The 22,223-nt window shown below is 36.4% G+C and overlaps 1 protein-coding gene across 1 annotated transcript in view; it reads left to right on the forward strand.

The window, feature by feature from the left end:
* LOC113120216 (POU domain, class 2, transcription factor 2-like) overlaps nt 1-16,644 on the forward strand; it is a 42,906-nt gene extending 26,262 nt beyond the window's left edge. Inside the window, exons 2-16 of the mRNA XM_026290150.1 lie at nt 5,527-5,592; nt 6,092-6,126; nt 7,150-7,206; nt 8,014-8,118; nt 8,775-9,017; nt 10,148-10,259; nt 10,352-10,443; nt 10,534-10,734; nt 11,294-11,435; nt 11,525-11,673; nt 12,971-13,162; nt 13,426-13,474; nt 13,551-13,698; nt 14,989-15,062; nt 16,337-16,644. Of these exons, the coding sequence (XP_026145935.1) occupies nt 5,527-5,592; nt 6,092-6,126; nt 7,150-7,206; nt 8,014-8,118; nt 8,775-9,017; nt 10,148-10,259; nt 10,352-10,443; nt 10,534-10,734; nt 11,294-11,435; nt 11,525-11,673; nt 12,971-13,162; nt 13,426-13,474; nt 13,551-13,698; nt 14,989-15,062; nt 16,337-16,644 (1,973 nt within the window). The remainder of the gene's footprint in view (nt 1-5,526; nt 5,593-6,091; nt 6,127-7,149; nt 7,207-8,013; nt 8,119-8,774; nt 9,018-10,147; nt 10,260-10,351; nt 10,444-10,533; nt 10,735-11,293; nt 11,436-11,524; nt 11,674-12,970; nt 13,163-13,425; nt 13,475-13,550; nt 13,699-14,988; nt 15,063-16,336) is intronic.
* The last annotated feature ends 5,579 nt before the right edge of the window (nt 16,645-22,223 follow it).

Consider the following 22,223-nt stretch of genomic DNA (forward strand, 5'->3'; position numbering starts at 1 on the left):
GAGGAGAAAAGTTGAAAGGTGGTAATATCAGGAAAACGTCGGTTCGATCGGTTAAGTCTCCCGTGCTGGTTTATTATTGGTCTTCCTTTTAAGCTAAAACCTATATACACCTAAAATGCAGCTTTGTTAATCAAAGCCATAATATTTAAATATGTAAAATGAACCGGACAAAACGTTTAAGTTTTTAAAAAATCACCAGAAATCGATTTTATTAAGCCGCCTGTGAAGCAAGGTTTCATGTCTGGTTATTAAAGACACTGCTGCCCTCTCGCGGTTCATTTGCGCTACTTCAGTTTCATTTTCGCTCGGCAGATGTGGTAATTTTAGCGTATTGACACCAAGCAATGGAAAAGAGAGGCGTGTGAAGAACTAAAATGAGATATACTTGTTTTTCGTTCTTGTGATGAGCACTTTCCAGCCACCCCAGCACTTTCTCATGCTGATTTAAGAGCTTTCTCCCTCTCTCTCTCTTTCTGCCTCCTTCTTTCTCAACATTGAACTCCACCACTTCAAACCTGTCTTGATAGCTCCCCACAACAAAACAACACAGAATAACCACCTTTTTACCTGATATGTGTCTCTAGATCATAACTTTTTCCTCTTTTGTGTGAGCGTTCACCCGTACCCGTGTTCAGAGATGTCAGAGGAAGTGTAGGGGTGAAATACAGCGGTGTTTGTGGGTGGAGAGAAAATGTGGGAGGGAAGTGAGGAGAGAGTGACTGTATGAACCCATATCTCATTCATTCTTTCATGTGACAATTAAATGTAGTTGAACTAGGACGACCTAACACTTTTCAAGCTAGAAGTTTGAGTCCGTAACGTTGTGTTGGGTATGGAATCATATATTCAAATAATAGTATGAATATTAATTCTGTAATTTGCATAAATTGATCATTGAGAGCAAGGATTGGTCAGCTTGTTAGGCCGCTGTGAGCTGGACTGAAGTATTTATTGCTCACTGATAAACCCCGGACAGACAGACGCAGACAGAAGGCTGTGGTTTATTTATGAAATGGCGGCTATGGTGAAATGTCTGAATTCCAGGTAAGTCAGTGTCTTTATCTCGCTCTATCTTCCCTCTAATGATCTCTCGAGGTGGGGGTGGGGGTTGGGGTGCAAGGGTTAATTAGCTTCACCTTCGCTAACAGACTCTGCTAATGAGAGGACATCAAAACTAACTGGACTGAGGCCGAAAGTAATGAAATGTCAGGGGGCAAACCTCTGGAGGAGAATATCAGTGTGTGTGTGTGTGTGTGTGTGTGTGTGTGTATGAAGTGTAATGTATGTAGAGGCCTGGTTTAATGCAAACATTCTGTACATACTCCCATTACTTTTTAATATACAAGGATATTTGAGAGATGAGGCACTAAGTAAAATTGAGTACTTATTGTTTATACAGCAGCTGTTATATACTTAAGGTCACTCTATAACTAGAAAAGCTCCAGGTGTTTCAGTTATATTAGATTAAAAGCCAATATTACATGGAGCCAGATATTGTTAGGAAAGTTGAGCTTGTAGATTTGAAGAGGAGAAGTGAAGAGCTGTTTTAAAGATGTCCACGTAAGGATTTATTGTTGTGAATAAGTTGTGCTTTACTCCAATCAGGCTGATTTGGTTATTTATTCCAATATTGTTTTCCCACAACAGTACATGCACCTACATATAACCATAGGCAAAACATACATCTTATTATCTCTAATAATACATATTCTATCATTAACTAAATTTACTAACTTATTAACTTTTTTTTGTTATTCATTATTTGATGGTAACAACCCTTCTAAAATGAAATCACATGCCTCTTAATTTATTAAAGTTAAAAATGTAATTATAGTTTAAATAACCGCTAAGCTACAATTGAAATCTAAATGGAATAAAATTGTATTTAACTAATTAAGGTAATTTCATATTCATAATCAAATTTTCATTACAAATGTATATTATGTATATATTTATATTATGTGTAGTACACGACTTAGTGTTTTTTTAGGTATACATATCAGTTTTATCAATGAATTAAAAATTTGCATTTGAAAAATACATTTGAAAAAAATTATTTAATTTAAGCACATGATTTGTAAATTAGTTTCCCTCGGTCAGTTTTATGCCTTTATGAAGATGTGACGCGAAGATGAGTTTTTCCAAGAAAATCTCTCACTCTGTCGTTCGAGGTGTGTGTGTGTGTGTGTGTGTGTGAGATGAGAGTGAGTGGAAGGCCACACGTTTAAACAGGAAATGGGGTGACACTACTCTGACTCACACAGCACAGAGGCTTGTGGGTAATACTGACAGAATCCACTGCATGTGAACCTTCACGTTTTTCACACTATTTTATATTTCATAGCTGTGTCATCGGAATGATATTTCCAGTTTGGCTTCCTGAGGTTTTTGGTTAATTAGTCATGTTTGTTATGTCCTTCGAATAAAAAGGTCAGTCGTTACTAAAATAAACCACAGGCTTTCGACGAACATACAGCTAGCGTGTAAAATACCTTTTATTCAACACAGCAGGAAACAAATAGTGTGCAAAAATATTTGAAAGGAAAATAATTCTTTATATACGTCACATAGGCTACTGGAAATAAAATACTTAAAATATTTGGACCATCAACATGTTAAATAATATTATATTTTTTAAACATTTTTATTCAATATAATATTCAGACTATAAGCAATAAGCTGGCTGTAATTGGCTTATATGGACTAAAATATGAAGACTGATTTCATGATTAGACGAAATATACTGTAACTCACCTTACAAATGTTAATAGTTTATGGTTATGAAGTTATGAAAACCAAACACACTTTAATATTTCTCAAAGTAACACACAACCCAGACTAGAAGACAAACATCAGGACATTACACATTAGGTTTGTGGACATTTCCTTTAATCCTGAAACATATTGCATTATGTAATTAAAATTTTAGTTTATTTTAATTAAGGAAATCCATTAAATTAACATGTATCATTATCAACCACACTTTAGCTACTGTATGAAGGTTTCTTTATGTTTATGGTTGATTAGCGATCATAAAAAAGTTGTTTATGGTTCTTCAGATCAGAGTTTTGCATTCGTGCAGCAGATCATCAATAGTTTTCTAAAGAAACTCAGAACAAGAAACGCTTTGTGGGTCTCAAAAGAGTTCCTGGAAGCTTTCTTTTCAAGACAGGAGGGTCTCGAGTCTGATGCTCAGATGAAGGAAGTACCTCACACTTTTCTGCAACCAGCACGTCAGATTCACCTCGCATCATGAACACCGGCTTGAGTGTGATTTATATCTCTGGTTCACCTCACCGGTGTGATTGTCTGGAAGCAGGTGATCAAACTTTTCTTTAATTTCCACTCATTTGACTATCGATATCAGTGAGTAATTGATCCTGATTTAGTAACACACTCGAATGAGGTGGCGGCGGAGGATGGAGGTTTCGTTTGCCTCGGGTGGAAAGTGGCTTTAATTTGAGTCTGCCTTCTATGACTAAAGCAAGTGAAAATTGTGAACCACCAAAAAGAAAAAAAGAAAAAAGCGCCCACGGCCGGTGTAGTGGCATATAGAGTGAAGGAGGTGTTCTCATCGAGTGATCGGAGGACAGAGAGAGTTGAGCAAAAAACATTCCGGTGAGTCACAAACACACAACCTCATAATGCATCACTAAAATAGCCTTTTCTAATATTACTTGAATATCAGGTTCAAAATGATGCTTTGTGTGCATGTGTGTCAGTGATTGTTTTGGCTTGAGAATGACTGTTCTTGATCATTTTGAAACATTCATGCATTTAAGATCAATTTCAGGCATTGGATGAAATGTTTTAAGTAGTGAGGGTTTTTTTTGTCTAATTGAAATGTTGAATAATATGCTGACTAAAAAAATGTGTGTAGAAAGCGCTTTCGCTCAAAGTAAATTTCGCGAAGATTTACTTCAAAAAATATTTTTTAGAATGTAGTTACATAATTTACTCGAGACTTAAGTTGCTGAAAGTGGAGTTTTGATTTTATTTTATCGCACTGATTATTACCATGCTGTAAAAATTTTTTTTTAAACTCTTATTATTTTTAAATAAAACATCATTAGAGTTTCTTTAATTAGAGAAAAAATACATTTCAAAATTTGACATTTATTTCAATTTTACATGTCATTTGTTTTTATCTGTAAAATTTACTAGCGATTTCTCAGTAAAATCTGGTTCCCCACCTATATTTTTTCAGTGCATATAAATAAAATTTTTAGTTACATTTATTAATGTTTGTTTAATAACTTTTCTTGTTTACGTGAATGCCTGTTAACTTTTCTGTTTGCATGCATCTTCTAAAATGCTCTTATTTTAATTTTGCGTTCCTTCCTTTTCGCTAATGATTGTTTCTGTACAAATCATCTTTATGACAGATCAGATATTCATCATACACGTTCCAGCCTTGTAATATGAACTTAGTAAACATGAAGTAAACTGGACAGGGAAATCAATTTGATCTTGGAAATGGCCGTGTAGATGGTCTGAGGTGGCCATCAATTTCACCGTGAGTAAGAAAGAGAGAAGCTGTTATCCTCCTGCGAAGTGCAACACGTGCTCTCGGGGGATGAGATCCTCTCCTGTCCGCATTAACAGCTATTGTGGGTGTGTTAGTGTTTGTGTGTGTGTGTACGTGAGTGTGTATCTGTATGAATGATGGCGTGCAGGATGGGACATGCCCCTGCATCCCTGCTGCTCTCTGGGAGGCGCAGGTGCTGTATTAGGATGAAGAGAGTGTCAAACAGCACCAAAACAGAATGAAATAGAAAAGGAAAGGACAAAGGAAAGACAGATAGAGCAGTCGCTGAATTTTGTGCTGATGGAAATTGACTTTTGATGCTAGGGTGATAATTAGAGGTTTTGGTTTGGATGAGGTTGTTATTAATACTGTGATTTTAAATGTATTTTATATATTATTATTCTTTTATTATGTTATATTATTGTATTTTATAATGATACAATATTGTTTTTAGTTAAAGGTCATTTAAATAATCTGTCAGATTTTTTGAATGCATTGTATGATATTTAGCTATGCTTAATTAGATTAAAAAGCATTTTTGTTGTTGTATAAATTCTATAGATGATGAAAATATGAAAAGTAGTATTTGGGGATTTTAAAATAAGGTGACAGTATTTGTAAAAATGTATTTGACAAAACTAGCTAAATCTTAATTCTTCTGTCATTCTAGATTCCTTAAAGTTAATATGAATTCATATTGTTTTATCAAATTGTTTTGCTTTAGTAAAGTAGTTTTACTCATAAATAGTTAAATAGATATTTCACAAATTGCTTTTTTTTATTCTTCAGCATGTCTAAAAGTGTAATTCAGGTAACAAAAACAACGTTGTTTTTATTTTATGCAATCTTACAATTTTATGCAAATGTGTCATGAAATTAATTAAGTTAAGAAGTTTCAAAATCTACAGTAGACATGTTAATGTTTGAAACCATGTCTTCTCATGCGTAGATTGACAGAAAAGCTTTTCAAAGCTAATGCCTCTCTCTCTCTGTTTCAGTAGATATCAGGATGTCTAAAGCCATCGAGGACAAGATGGGGACTGAGCTTCCAGTGGACAGTACAGGTACAAATCAAAATTACCAGTGCTTACTGAAGGCCTGTGTGAGCCTGAACGCTTTCAGATGTAGTAGAAATGTGTTCTGTTGTCTATAAAATCTGTTTAATTATTGCTATTAGTACTGTATGTGAAATCATAAAGATGTAGAGGTTTGTGTGATGATTTTGAAACACTGCATGTGTAAGCGTGTTTTATCATAATTGTTCCTAGGTGTGTGTGTGTGTGTGTAAGTGTTATGAGATTTTCTTTTGGCATAATTCTCACATTTTCCACTTGGTCTGAATCACACGCAGAACACTTTAGTCAGCCGTGGCCCCAGTCTGACACACACACACACACAGCAGCATACAGTAAAAGCCAGGTTAAACGCTCCATGGTATTCCAATAATGCAATGCCTCTGGCTAACCAGACCACGCTTTTGTTGATGTGAGGGCCGAAGCCTGAGGCACTATTCTGACCTGATGTGTCCTTCATGTCTGTGTGTGTGTGTGTGTGTTTCTACAGACTCTGAGAGGAACAGTCCAGAAGCCAGCGATCAGGTGTGTGAACATCTTTTAGTCCATGTTTTTTATTTGTGGTTAGATGTCAATTAATGTGTTTTAACACAAAAATGAAAGACGTTCATAATCGGTTCTCTGGAGGAACCTAACTGTCTTGATCTGGGTCGTCAAAGACTTGATTTCAAGGAAAATCTAAATACATATATTTAGCTTGTGTGGCAAAAGATGCTAAAAACCATATATGTATGTTCATAGAATCAGTATCATTAACCAACGGATCAAACCTTTCTTTTAATATCAACACGCAGCATTCGTCATTTGCAAATGTCATCCCAGGTGAACGCAGGGACAGTCCCGTGGCGAACATCTTCATTTTCCCTCTTTGAAGTCTGAAGTCTGTTGCTTACTGCCTTAACAGTATTGATAGATGCAATAAAAGTGTGAGAATTACACAGTGAATGAATATTGAGCAGTGTGTTGATCGTGTGTTAGGTTTTGTTTTCAATGATGGTTCCATGTAGAAACCTTAACATCCATAGAATCTTTCCATTGCAAAAAAAGTTATTTTATAGTGGAAAAGTTTCTTTAGATCAATATTCAGAACAAGAAAATAGCAGTGCTTTTAAGAACTGATCACTGAAAGGTTCTTTGAGGATCCAGTAATGCTGCTTCTATTGCATCACTGCAAAAACACACTTTTGGGACCTTTGGAGTCTTGATGGTTCCATATAGAATCTTTAACATCCATGGAATCTTTCCATTCTTCAAAAGCTTATTTATAGTGGAAGTTCTTTAGAATATAAAAAAAAATGTCACACTAATAAAAAAAAAAAAACGGTTGACTTAAATGTTCTGTGAAGAACCTAAAATGGTTATGTTATGGCACTGTTGCAAAAACCTTTATTGTTAAGTGTATTTGACTGAGAACCTGAGATCTAAATCAACAAACAGTTACTTTTCAAGCAAAACATTTTGATATGTTCTGTTTTAGATTGTTTTTTTCCACCTAAAGTTATCCAGTTGAGTCCAGTGAGATTAATCAATTTTTCCCGTCTCATTCAGACCCAGCCGATGAAAACAAGTCCTTTCTGCCTGTCTCCTGCACCCAGCAACACAAAGGTGTGTGTGTGTGTTAATGTCTTATTATTAAGTAACATCCATTTTTGCTGACATGGATAGCCTCAGGTAATTCTCCGTTAAAGTTGTAATATGCAAATGAGATTCCTTCCGTAATTTTGAGCTGCATTCCTTACAAGATGCCAGACAAGATACAAGAGAGAGAGAGAGGGAGGGAGAGAGGGTTGACGCGTGAACAATGTTTATAAGGAGATGGATCGATCAGAAGTGAGGTAAAAAGAGACAGTTGTAGTTAGCAGAGAGATTCTGGATTGATATTTACGATTAAATGATTTGAACTAATTGTCTTCTCTTGAATCGGTGAGTAATCAGATGAATAACTGGAAGTGTGTGTGTGTGTGTGTGTTTACACATGGAAATGGACTCTGTGTGTGGTTTTGTCTTTGTCAGGAAAAGACATGAAGTGGTTGTTGGTACAATCGGTCGTTGGCATTTAGTATCAGGAATTTGCATATCAGTTACAAACCAGCTGTTCCAGTAACAATTGTTCATTTGATAGTGATAAGGGAATCAAAATGAATAATGCTGCTTTTAGTCTTAGTATTAAGTGTGCATTTTTAATGGATTTTTCATCATTAAATTAAAATACTTTTACAGAAACTGCATATGATAAATAAATAGCATTAAAATAATTAATATTAATTTTATATTGCTAGATGCATTTTTGTGTGTTTTATATTGTTGCAGTTTATGTGATTTTCTGTGTGAGTGTGTGTGAAGAGTGTTATATTATGTGAGTGTTTATTATATCCATATGCACAGATTGATATTTCTGAATGTGTTTGATAGGTGAAAGCCGAGGAGACTGCTGAGATGACCAGTGTTCACGCTCCTCCAGCTCAGCCGGCTCTGCCACACACACAACTCATGCTGGCCGGCAGTCAGCTTGCAGGGGTATGAGCTCACACACACACACACACACACAGGTCTGCCTGATGAGGCTAGTGGAGATTTAAAAAACTAAATATTTGACATTTTTGAGGGAAAGCAAAACAGCACTAAGCAGAAATTAACATTTTATTTATTTAATTTTCACTCGTCGAGTGGCCAGTCTCAGCACAGCCCAGATTTTGTGCTCCTTTTTCCAAATTAAATATAATAAATGATAAATTTCTTAGTTAAAAAATTAACTAAATGACCCGATTAAAATGTTCCATCTTGATTGTTAATGTGGCATTAAACATTTCAGCTATAGATTTTTATTTTACAAATGACACATTTTATACACGACTTTGATTTTTCTAGTGCAACATGCAGCGGCAACTGTAAATAAATCATGAACACATTGTAAAAATGATACACTGAATACACTGTTAGATATAAACGCGTCTGCCAAATGCATAAATGTAAATAGATGAATGGATTGCTCTCTCTCTCTTGCTCTCTTTCACTCTCTCTCTTTGTTCTATGCTTATATTAACTAAATGCAACTAAATGCCTTTGCTCTGGATGCCATCTAAGGCCCTGCTTGCTTAAGAGAAAGTGCTCTTCTGCTTGATCACGCTGTTCTTTTCTCCATCTTTCTCTTCATCCCTCGCTCCTGTCTTCAGCTGGCCGCTCTTCTCCCTGCGCAGCAGCAGCTGTTGTTGCAGCAGGCTCAAGCGCAGCTGTTAGCCGCAGCCGTGCAGCAGTCGAACGCCGCGCATGCCGCCCACGCAGCCGCGGCAGCCAATCAGCAGCAGCAGACGCAGCAGCAGCAGGCCAATCAGGCAGCAGCACAAGCCCAGTCTCAAGCCAAACCTGAGCAAGCTCCGCCTCCACTTCTGTCACAGCCTTACCAGCTCACTGCCCAGGTACCTTCAGCGCTGCGCTTGTAGCTTTTCAGGAAAACGCAGGAAAGATTTTCCTGTACTCCAGTTGCAAGAACATTCCCAGTTAAATAAACTTCTTCATCAGCATCTGTAGCATGCAGCCAGTTATGAACAGAATATAAGAAAATGCAGTTTGTCCATTAGTTTGTAAATAAATAAATAAGAAACATGTTTACATTGGAAATCTTGCCATTTAAATATTTAATAAATATATAAGTTAATAAAACTTTTTTACATTTGAAAAGATCCTTTAAACTTATTTGAAAATAAGTGAATTTTGTTTAGTTTAATTTAAATATAAAATTATTATTTTGTTATTTAAATGTATTTAATACAATTTAAGTATCATTTGGAATAAATGTTTTTCATTTATATTAAAAATATTTTTTATTTGCAAAACAAGATTATTTTAATATAATTTAAATAATTATATTGTTATTTTTATTATATTATTTATTTAATGATATTATGCTATTAAATGTATTAATAAATAAATAAATAACGTTTACAATGAAAGCCTTGCATTGTTATTGTATCTAAATATTTAATAGATATATATTTGGAAAAAATCCTAATACAAAAACATTAATATAAATTAAATTCTTATATTATTTTGTTATTTAACTGTATTTAATGTAATTTCTATTATGCATTTTATTTAACCATTTAATTCTTTTTTATAATTAAATTATTATACTGATATGTTGTTATTTAAATGTACTTTAAACACAATTTGAATGTTATTTTGAATTAATGCTTTTACCTTATTTTATCATATATATATATATATATATATATATATATATATATATATATATATATATATATATATATATATATATATATATATATATATATATACATACATACATACATACATACACACACACACACACAGAGTATATTCAGTTAAATTCTCTCTTCATGCATTAATGTTATGCAAATGCATTTTGAATATATAGTCTTACATAGAGTTCAAATATTTAGTAAACTGAAGTAACATACAGTTGTTTCTGAAACTTGACTTTGTAGAATAACTTGATCTTTTCTCTTATTCCCCCTTTCTTTTGTCTTTATTTCATCCTCATAAGGCTTTCTGTCTGTCTCTGCAGGACATTCAGCAGTTTCTGCAGTTACAGCAGCTGGTCCTGATGCCCGGGCATCCTCTACAGTCTCCTGCTCAGTTCCTGCTTCCTCAAGCCCAGGCTCAGCAGGGGCAGCAAGGTGAGACACACCTGTTCACACATTAGGCCATCATTTGTCCATTTGTGTGCACTGACGTCTCGAGTGAGAAATTGTCATTGATGCTCTTTCAGGTTTGATTTCGACATCGAATTTGATTCCACTACCTCAGCAGAGCCCAGGGAGTCTCCTGACCTCCCCACCTAGACTGAGCCTTCAAGCACAGGTATGAAGCATCGAATGGTGTCCAGTCGTGTCTGTCGTACACTACACATGTGTTTGAGAAAGTAGTGTGTTTCCCCGATCTGTGCTGTAGCATCATCTTGACGACAGGCTGTGGTCATTGCAGAGGGAGAAGAGCGTGGAGAGCATCGTAAGCTCCGCCCCCTCCTCAGCCCCGCCCATGAGCTCTGTTTCCACGGTGACACCTCACGCCGAGGAGCCCAGCGATCTGGAGGAGCTCGAACAGTTCGCCAGAACCTTCAAACAGAGGAGAATTAAACTAGGCTTCACACAGGTGTGTGTGTGTGTGTGTGTGTGTGTGTGTTTGTGGTGATCTCTGATATTTTCTGTCACCGTTTCAAACTTTCTTTCAAGACACTTATTTTTGACATGCAATTAATAAACACAAATGAACAATACTTATTTATTTATACGATTATTTATAAAATATAATTAAGGTAGGCATTTTAATCACACTAAATAATAAATGTATTTATATTAATTTATTTAATGCCATTTTAATACAGCTTTAATGCATTCAAATTGTTATTAAATATTTTAAATATGCAGCTGTCGTCTTTTTTGTGTGTGTGTGTGTGCGTGTGTTTTTGTGTGTGTGTGTGTGTATGAATATGTATATAATTAGGAGAGGCATTAGCTTACATAACTTTTTTTTTATTTTTATAAAATCTATTTATTTATTAAGTACCTTTTTATTTTACACATTAATGTAATGCATTATGTAGAATCCGACTTTCTTTATGTAAATGAAATGTAAACTGTCCTGGAGGTAAAGCAGAGGGCTGAATGAATAAAACAAGCGAATGCCGACCCTGCTGCATGTCTTCCTGCAGGGGGACGTGGGTATGGCCATGGGTAAACTCTACGGCAATGACTTCAGTCAGACCACCATCTCACGCTTCGAGGCTCTCAACCTCAGCTTTAAGAACATGTGCAAGCTCAAACCCTTGCTGGAGAAGTGGCTGAGCGATGCAGGTGTGTTTCCTTTTGCCGTTTCACAACAGCAGCTGCATTCCCTGTGATTCAGCTTACAGTATGGGTGTGTTTTTCTGTGTGTGTAACAGAAACAATGGCGATAGACAACATGCTGCCGAGCCCCAGTTCTCTGTCCTCACCTCTGCTGGGCTTCGAAGGCTTGCCTGGACGCCGCCGAAAGAAACGCACCAGCATCGAGACCAACGTCCGCATAGCCCTGGAGCGCAACTTCATCTCGGTTAGACTCACACATCACATGTAGCAAGATTTAATTTCCTTTCCACAGAAATTGTTTCTTGTTCACATGACTTGGGTCATTCTGAACAGCACAGCTCAGCTTCAGAAATGACATCTTATTTTGCTGTCTCATGATTAAAAAAAATTATATATTGGTTTTAAAAATGCTGATACCTTTTTTTCTCTCTCTCTCTCTCTGGATCAGAAGTCTGCCGCAACCTAATTTATTGCAATATACAGTATAAGAATTGTCACCACGTTAAACCCCTTATACATCTGACATGATTGTAGAAGTATTACTTAACCATGTTTATAGACATCAAATCATATGCATTAGACCGAAAATATCAGTTTACTACACTGTGAAAGAAGGCTCTCTTTGGAAAAGTGTAGTAATTTGATAGTGGCCCAACTAAGGAAAAGAACAAATAAAAAAGAGCATACTATTTTTATTAATAAATTATGAAATAATTACAAAATACAATCATATATAATAGAATAATAAAGATGATCATGTTTATTGCATCTTATTAAATACTTATCTTATTAAACTGTTAATTTTAAGGTCTATTTGGATCAAATCAAATAATAATAAAACAAGATCAAATATAATACCAAAATATAACAATATATAATATAAAAAATTAAATATTATTCCAAAATATAATAAATAATACATTTTAATCATAATCATAATTTTTGATGATATGCTATGATAAGTTAATTTAACAATTAAATAAAACAATATTACAAATATATATACCAAATTATACATAATTATGCTTCCAATCTTTATTTGTGAGTTGCTTTGAATAAATAAAATAAAATGTTCTTCTATTTAATAATATGGATTTGGATTGAAGAAACAAATAAATATTTAAAATAAAATAAAATAATGTTTATTGCTTTACACAAGAACACCAAGTAGCATTAAGAGTTGGTGAATCTGAAACCCAAACTACACCCCTTTCAAGATCATTTCAGTGCATGATACCACACAACACAAACACTCATCCCCAAGTTGTATGTCTGCACATGCATCACTAAAGCACTACATCACACTTCTGTTCTGGTAAACACCACACCTGTCCTGGTGAAGACTGATGTGTTTTTCCGAGGAAACCAAGATCAAGTCAAGGCAAACAGCCAATACACTTGAAAGCATTATGGTCAACTGCTTCTTTGATTTATGTAATGCATTTCATGCATCAACATGAAATAGTCTGGTGCTGAAACCTGGCCTTTGTCCAAGTGTTTTTGTCATATCTTGTGTACTCATGCACCTCGTCTCACCCCAGAACCAGAAGCCTACCTCTGAAGAAATCCTGCTGATGGCCGGGCAGCTCAACATGGAGAAAGAGGTCATCCGAGTCTGGTTCTGCAACCGGCGGCAGAAAGAGAAGCGCATAAACCCCAGCAGCGCCACCCCTCCTCTGCCCAATCATCCTCCGGCGCAAACGCACAAACCGCCCTGCTACAGCCCGCACATGGTACACACACTCACCGCTTTATCCCCCGATCCGGCCCCAAGCCGTTTCAGCAGACGGCTGCGTTCAAATGTTGTTTGCATGGTGCATGCTGAGAATAGGTGCAAAATGCCGTACCGAGGAGACATGTCTGTTCATGACGTGTTTGAACAGTGTTCCACCAGAAAATGATATAATTGGACCATTTTGAATTAAAGGAAAATATTAAACACCGTCATGAGGAGATGTACGTTTGTTAATTAGAGTCTCATTGGTTTTTCCTGTAGATGTCCAGTCAGGGACTGGCTCAAGCCGCTACCAGTCTCAGCACAACAGGTAAGAAGAGCAGATAATCTACACTTCAGGTCTGCGGTTATAAGTACTGACTCTGAATCCTTTCTCTTGAATCTAGCCGTCAGTCCCACACCTTCTGTGGCCTGCCCTCTTAACCCCAGTGGACATGCAGCGATGAGCTCCGCCCCTTCCTCCATGACTCCGCCCCCTCTGAGCACAGTCAGCCCGACTCCGCGCAGTCTCAGCAGCCCTGGCCTCAACACAGGGTGAGAAATGCTCTTTTGATGCTCTATTTACAGTAATGATGAAACAATAATAATATTAAATAATAAGCATTAGTAATAGTAAATAATACGTTACTATAAATTATTATAAGTGTGTTATTATGATAATATGAATATTAATAATGAAGATGATTATAATGGATTAATTATTATATATTTAAACTATTTATTTTGGTAGTTTTAGTCCACTAAGAAAGTTTTCTATTCATGTTTATTATACTTAGACATTTGAAGAAATTCAGAATCCAATGTTATAAATAATGTAAATGATTTTAGAACAAGACGGTTAAATAAATAATAATAATAATAATAATTTTATCAATTATTTGTTTAGGTTGTTTTAATCAGCTAAGAAAGTATTATATTGCGTGATATATAATGAATATTAATATATTCTTGTTTATTATAGTTTGACATTTGGAAAAATATTTGTACCAATTCTGTATCCGATACTGTACAAAACGTAAATGATCTTAGACCAGGACTGCTCCATATATAATTATTAATAACAGTAAAAAAGACAATAACAACAACAATAATAATAACAATAATTTAAATTATATTATTATTATTAATCAATTAGCCCGAACAATATTTGTTTACATGTAACATATTGAGTGATACAATATTATGAATGTTAATTTTTCTTATTTATTATACTTTAACTTTGAAATCACATTTGGAAATGTGCACAAATATAAAAAATATAGTGCTACATAATGTTAATAATGTAAGAACAGAATTTTTACAAATATGTTTAATAATAATAATAATACACAGTACCAAAAAAATCTTTGTTTAGTTTGTTTAAATCAAGTAATTGTATCTGAATCATAAAATATTGTGAATGTTCATTTATTATTATTTATGATGCTTCTTATATCTGGCGTCCAGTGTTCAGTATTTAGCAGAATGCTGAGATCAGGAAGCCTGTGATTGCAACAGAGTGTATTTCTGTCAGCAGCTTTCAATATGACTAAGCGTTCTGAACTGAAATAATAAAAGCTCTGCTGTAGACTTATCATACTTGTTTTCGCTATGCTATCTCTATTCTCATATGTGTGCCAAAGCTGTCAATTTGAAGCCTAACCGCATGCTGGATTTCTTGCTCTTGTGTTTCTTTCTTTGTCTGGCTCCAGCATGTGAAATGAACACAAACTCCACGATGAACACGGTTGCTCTTGAAATGTCACTAAAAATACTTGCTTCTCTCTGCATGTATGAATGGTGTGTGTTTGTGGGCATGTGTAAATGACACCACACACGTTACAGGAACACAATGATGGGCGTAAGCACAGGAATGAACCAGGCCTTCATCAGCAGCAACCCTCTGGCCACAATGCAAGGTTTGTCAAAGTGATGAGGACGAGAGAAAAACAAAAAGGCTTGGAGAAAAAGATGGTTGCATGAAAGTGTTTTGATAGAAATACACAGAGCAGGGGAAGATATTTAGAGATCAGTTAGAATAGCATGAGGGAAACCTTCCCATCATTCATCATCCAAGAGCCTTCCGCTGTACTCCCACTGCATATCCATCACATCTCCATCCTCACTGCTGATGTGTGTGTCTGCGTGCATGTATGTGTGCGTGAGTGAGAAGAACTGTGTTTGTGTACCTTGTTTGTCTTTTTCATAAGCACCTGCCATTTCTAGTCCCTTACTGAACTCATCATTGAACTTTCTTTCTAACCACTTAAAACCCTTTGTCACCAACACAGTGCTGGAGCCGACGCACAATCTAGAACCGTTCTGTACGTTTATAAAAATCTTGGTAACTGAGATCTACGAATACTGTGTTTTTATATATTTAAAAAAAATTATACCAAGTTTGAAAAAAGTTGATAAAATGATTACATTTGATTTATAAAAATCATATATGTGAATTGATATATGTGAATTATATTACTGAAAACTATTAAGTATTCATTTTTCTTCAAAAACAATATACCGAAACAATGGTTTTATTCAGTAAGGATGCATTAACTGGATCAAAAGTGACAGTAAAGACGTTTATAATGTTACAAAAGACTATTATTTAAACAAAACATTTTTAATCATCAAGTAATCCTGATGAACTAGTTTTTCTCAAAAATATTAAGCAGCAATTGTTTTCAACATTGATAATAACATGCAATGTTTCTTGAGAAGCAAATCAGCATATTAGAATGATTTCTGAAGGATCATGTGACACTAAAGACTTGAGTGATGATGCTGAAAATTCAGCTTTTATTTATCATATTTTAACATATATTAAAATAGAAAACAGCTATTTGAATTTGAAATATTACTGTTTTTACTGTATTTTTGATCAAGTAAATGCCGCCTTGGTGAGCAAAAAAAAAGAAATCTTTTTAAGAAATCTTTTAAAATGTTGTGCATATATTTTTAGAATAAAATTTCTGCCCTTCACTCGAAAGATGGCATGATGGCATAAAGGCACTGAATTTTATTAATTTTCAAATACATTCTAAAAACGAATAATACTCAAGAATTTTTTCAACTCTCAATTAGTAGAAAAACTACACCAGCACCCTTTTGGTGGAAAAGGGGCATCAAACAGCTATTGTAAGGTTTTGGTGAGAGTGTATGTGTTTTATATGCCCTCTCATCTGTTTCACAGCCCTAGCTGCCAGTGGTGGCCAGATGCCCATTTCCGCTCTTGAGGGCAGCGGCCAAATGTTCCTGGGTGGAGCTGGAGGTCCAGGAGCTGGACTTCGCCAGTCCCTCTTCTTAAACCGCCCCACTTTACTGCCCCTGGCCAGGAGTGCAGGCATGGGTCTGCTGGGCACCCCCAGGGCTTCTCCGCCTCCTGGAGCCAGCGGCACAAGCCCAGACTCCTGCTCCATCTCCCCCTGCTCAAGCCCCGCCTCCTTCTGCTCATTAGGCGATGCCTCACCGCCCCCTCTGGGCGGAGCCATGGCTGAGTGACGCCCACACCAACCTGCTGCACCTGAGGGGAGTCAGAGGGGCAGAAGAAAGAAGATAGACAAGACTCGCCTTTTCAACCAAAGCCATCTCTCCCTCCCTCCATTTCTCTCTTGTGCTCTCTCTTTCTCTCATTACATCTTTTAATGCCAAAAATACAGAGAAATGAGCAGAAGAGAACGGGGATAAGGAGAGAACAGGATTACGGGGGACTGATTAAACCAAAAAATTGAGAGGTGGCTTCAACGGAGCTACTTTGAGAATGTACATTTATTCCTTTCCAAGTGGAAAAAGACAAACTTACATGAACAGTTTAATTTGAGGGCAGGGTTGAGAGCCAAAAAACTTTGCGAAGAAACAAAAAGGAAAACGGGTGGCAACGAATGGGACAAAGGAAGGACATCTGACAAGTGTCACTGGATGGTAGAGAAGAGAAACCAAAAAATAAACACGTGGAGGAAGAATAGAAAGACTTAAAAAGACAAAAAAATGCCAATACCAAAAACCAAAACCAAAAAATCGGAGAGAAAAGCTTTACCTAAGACTTTGAAACCTGACTTGTCCAGGATCAGATTAACTCTACCAAATACCATTTTCCATGCACCCTGAATAATTTCAACTTTTTTTTAACTCTTTGTAAATGTATTTCTCAATCTACCTCTGCTACCAAGTATTTAGTTTTTCTCATTCTTTTTGTTCCGTTTGATCCCATGACATTTTCAGCATTTCTTCCTGTCTTACTTACAATGAAACACACAACGGCAAACGTATTTAGAGGGATTTTTCTCCACTTTCGACAGTATTACACACATTACTGTGACAACACATCCCCGATTCCCTTTCCATCATCCATGCCTCAAACTTCGACTCACTTTTCTTGGATACCAAGTCTGGCCTTTTGCGTCAGCTGAAAAGTGCTCAGATGACAAGACCTCAGACATGTCAAAAAAAACAAAACACAAAAACACAACATACACAAGGAGAAATTTAAAAACTAATCCCCCCCGAGCCGCCAAACCCCTGCCCTCCATCCTCTCTGGACCCCTCTCCTGTGCCTCGGACAGAAACATGGGTCAAACAAAGAAAAGCAAGAGGAGCAGCGACCAAAGGAAACTCGCAGGGGGACATCCAACAACCGAGATACTGAGGGGAGACGTGATGTCGCCGTTTTTTTCTTTTCAACTCACGGATTAAACCAAAAATAAAACCAAACCAAAACCAATGGACTAAAACTGAACTTTGCTCAAAGGAATGAAACCAAATACTAGGAGTGGACCACAGGAGGTGCACGAGGAGGAGGTGTTTAGAGTAGAAAGACTCTCAGAAGATCATTCCTTCACCTCCTCCTCCCTCCTTCTTTCCGTTAAGTCGATGCTTTCACTCTCCTTCCTGGACGGGAGAATATTTATTAACCTCATCGAACTGAGCTTCAGAATATATATATATAAATACATATATATTTTGTTTTATTGCTTTTTCCTCTCGGCCTGTCTGTTTATGCTGTATGATTCGTCTCATTGCTTTATATTTTTGGGATAATGGGGATAATGACGCATTGCCTATTTTCATATTTCGTGTGTTTGGTCATCTTGAATTGATCGTGCCGGGGAGGGGGCTCCCTCATCAGGCGGTTTGCAACAATACTGTGAACATGTAGCTTCCAAGTTTTGCTTCGATTGCGAATGTTGTGAAACGATAAGCCAAAACTGAAGACATACCAAAAGCGAAAACTTTTCTTTTTTTGACACCAAATAGCAACCTAACCAATGCACAACACGTGGAGAAAGACCATATTGGTGCTAGGTCTCTCCGAGGAGAGATAGGGAGACATGTGTGAGACTTGTGTGAATGTGGAAGCTCATCTCCAGCATGGAAACCAAACCGAAACACGACCGCTAGGCCAACGTAACCTTTGCCCGGCGTGTCGGCAAAACTGTTTTTGACTATGTGATCTTAGACGCATACAAAAATGCAGACAAAGGAGAAATGTAGAGGTGGGTGGGACGGGGTGGGACGGGATGGGGGTTCAAAGAAACTGGAAATCCAGTTGATGTTACACTTCTAGAGGGAATGTACCTGTTAGTGCTTTGATAGATTTTGTAGGAAAAAAAATCTATGTTCAACTGCTTACTATTGCTAATGTAAAAAAAAAAAAAAAAAAAAAAGGCTGTGATAAAAAATAGTCCTTATGAAATGTTGATGATGATGATGACTTGATTTTAGACCAAAAGCTTTAAACTGTCTCTCTTTGATTTTTTTTTCCCTCGAAAATTTGTATTTATTGTGTGAGGGGAGGGTGTATCGATGATTTATATGTTTCTAACTCTTCATCTTATTTATTGGCTTATTTATGTATATTTATAGCATTTTATTTTATCGATTCGGCCGCCTTTTAATCTTCTTAAAACCAAACTGGGGAAATGTGGGGTAGCTTCAGGAAAAAACAAAAAACAAAACAAAACTAGCTACTAAAACTGACTGTTGTTTTTGTGGGCACCTTTTCAAACAAACTGTCCATTGCTTTTGAGAGATGACAAGTTTCCAAACCATGTCTCTCACACTTAGTTGATGTATAGTTATGGGCTAATTTTAAGTATAACTCTTGTTGCAACTGTTTATTTTTATTTAGTTATGATTTGTTTTTTTTCTATGCGTTGGATGAGGGGAAAAGAGTGAGAGAGATACGCTTCTGCATATACCTCATGTTTGATTAGAAATGCCAAATAGATGGGAAAAAAGCTTTAAGAATTTGACAAAGGGGAGCGGAGGAGATGTTGCTCAGGAGAGGGTCTTTTTCAGCGTCTTTTTCGCGTGAGCATAAGAGTTCACAGATTTCCCCAGATGGTCTATCCTCAGTCCGTTTCAAATATCCGGCCCATGCACGATCGGTTTTGAAGAACAGTTGATGGCAGATTTGGTTTTCTATGTGTACGTTGCACATGTGATTATTGGTTTTTGTATATAACTGGTTTTTGTGTCGGTGTGTGTGGAAGGCTTTGCCATAGAGGGCCCTGAATGATACCAAAGTTAAACCTCTACAGCGGGACCTCTCACATGCTAGACACGCTCAAATGCATGGACGTTATTGTAGACATGCACATGAAAAACTGTTCTTCAACCATTTACAGCAGGAATGTCCACGACTGCATCGTTATCAATGTGCGCAGTATGTTCTGTTGTTTTGCATTGCCAAACAGAGGTAAATCTCACATTTAAGTGGAATTTTCTGTCTTCAGATTAAAACTTCGAACAGTTTGTTCAGTTATTTTGACTGAGTTTAAATGAATACCCAATGCAACATGTCATTGCTTTTCCCATTTGTTTCTCTTCAGCTACTACAGCTTCAATCCAAAGGTAACTGATTAGGTCAACAAAGGAAGATATTCATGCTAAAACCTCACGAGTTGAAACCAAAGAGTTCTGCCGTAACGTGCAGATGCTTTTCCTTTAGTTTTCAGAACACATACCGGCTTCTCTTTTTGACATTTGATGTTGATGACGATGCTAATTCCATGGTCACTTTTGACTCTGTATCTGCGTTTTTGCGAAGATCCTTTTCCCTCTCTGTCGGTGTGTCTCGCTCTTACCTCAGAAGCTCTTCATGGAATTTGTAATCCGCTCTGGATTTGAATCCAGATTTTGTTTCAGAACTGTTGAACTGTCTGTTACTCATCGCTCTCTGTGTGCCTGTTGTATGGGGTGGGGTGGGCAAAGAAGGGAGGGGGCCAAACAGCCAATAAGTGTTAGGATTAAAGTGCAACTTTAGACCAAAAATGTGTCCATGTCTGGTTCTGTTTTCTACTTTACCTTTTAAAAATGCTTGTGTGTGTATGTAAAATAAGGATTTTAATTCTACACTTAACTCTGGGTTCATTTCTTTTTAACCCTGGGATAAGTAGCTTAACATTTCACTCTGCTGTTAAACTGTGGGTTATGCCAAAGGCGTGCAGTGTCAAATAACGTGTTGCTAAAACATCACAAGTTGTTTGCCATCCAATCATAAGGTAAACAATGCCTGCCTTATTAAATATGCATGCACCTTCATGAATGCAGTGACAGAAACTCACATCCTGGGTTTAGTTTCAGCATTTGAGGTAAATATGTAAAGTGCAGCGATGGAAGAGGTTAGCACTGTTTAAGTGACAGCTTCCTTACTAAAACAAGTTACAGGTTATGTCTTGCACTTATCCAGTTTTTAGTTTTGTAAATATGTAAATAAGTTGCAGATTTAGCCAAACCCAGACGAGTTGGGTTTTATTTATTATCCAAGGGTGAAGTATGAACCGAGTGAAACTTGGAATAAGATCATGTTGACCCATAGTTAAAATGAGTTTAGTCTCAAGTGTGACAAGCCTGGTTCAAAAACAATATTTAATAGAAGTTCAATAAACAGCATTAGTGGCATAATGTTAGCTAACACAAAAATAATTTCAATATGTCTCTCCTTTTGACTAAAAATAAAAAGAGAGAGAGAGAGAGGCTGAAATGAAGCATTTACAAAAGACTGATTTTTGGAAGCTTTAAACAGAAATGTAATGTTAACATTTATATAAAAGCACTTGCTAAAATATTGACAGTTAAAACTTGCATTGCTTGATCTGTTAAGCTGTTTAAACAGTCGCTTTGTGGTTCTAGGGTTTAAAGCGTTATGTTTCGATGCTAACTAATATGTAGTAAAATTGTTTATAAGTTTACACAAAAGAAAGTATGATTTTATCACACTAAAATCATGTCAATTTGCATATTAAGTACTGCATATTTTCACATTTTCGGATTGTCCTCTTTCACTTCCATTTCCATTTCCGTAAGTGCTTCACTGTAACCCAGATTTTTGTGTTAGTCAAGCATGCCACAAATGCTGCTGAATGAGTTTGTCTTGTTCTGAACCTGTAATATTCCTTTATTAGAAAGTGGTGGGAAAGTCTAGAAGCAACTTTCAATCTGCCTTCCAATTTGTATTAAATTAATTTGCCAAATTGATGTTGCTCAATTCTGACAAAATTTCAGTTACCTTATATATTTGATCTGACAGTTTTAGATACCTTCCTTTTTTATACATTGATTATTTTGGAAACCTATCCAAGCTGCTTTTTACAAACGGTTTGGAAAAATTCAATTTAAACTCTAGCTGGAAGCGGAGTAAAGTCCTGGAAGGCTAACACTATAGTTGCACTGTAGGTGAACTTGTGCTTTCTGAGTTGTTCTGAAGAAAACATCTAATCATTATTCCACAGAGCAACCTCACGTTATACATCAATAACCATGTCTTCTAAATGACACATAACTGACAAACGTAACATTTATGTTAGCTAAGGAATGGTTAGTTCTAAAAAGAAAACTTTCAAATCACACCTGCCAACTGTCACGCAGTGGAAATCCAGGTCCTCAGGAGAAAAACATTAAGCATTGGAATGCAAGGCATTTCCAAACAATTTCAAGTTTTAAGACTAACAAGCGGATGATTTCTCAGACTGGAGTCTCCAAAGAGCCACTCTTCTGAAAGCTGGTTATGAGGTGTTTTGAGAAGTCAGTCAAGCACCACTTTTTAACATCTACAGCAGTTCTTGACCTCTTTTGCTGTG

Source organism: Carassius auratus, chromosome 19 (genome assembly GCF_003368295.1).
Source record: "Carassius auratus strain Wakin chromosome 19, ASM336829v1, whole genome shotgun sequence".
Taxonomy (NCBI): Eukaryota; Metazoa; Chordata; class Actinopteri; order Cypriniformes; family Cyprinidae; genus Carassius; species Carassius auratus.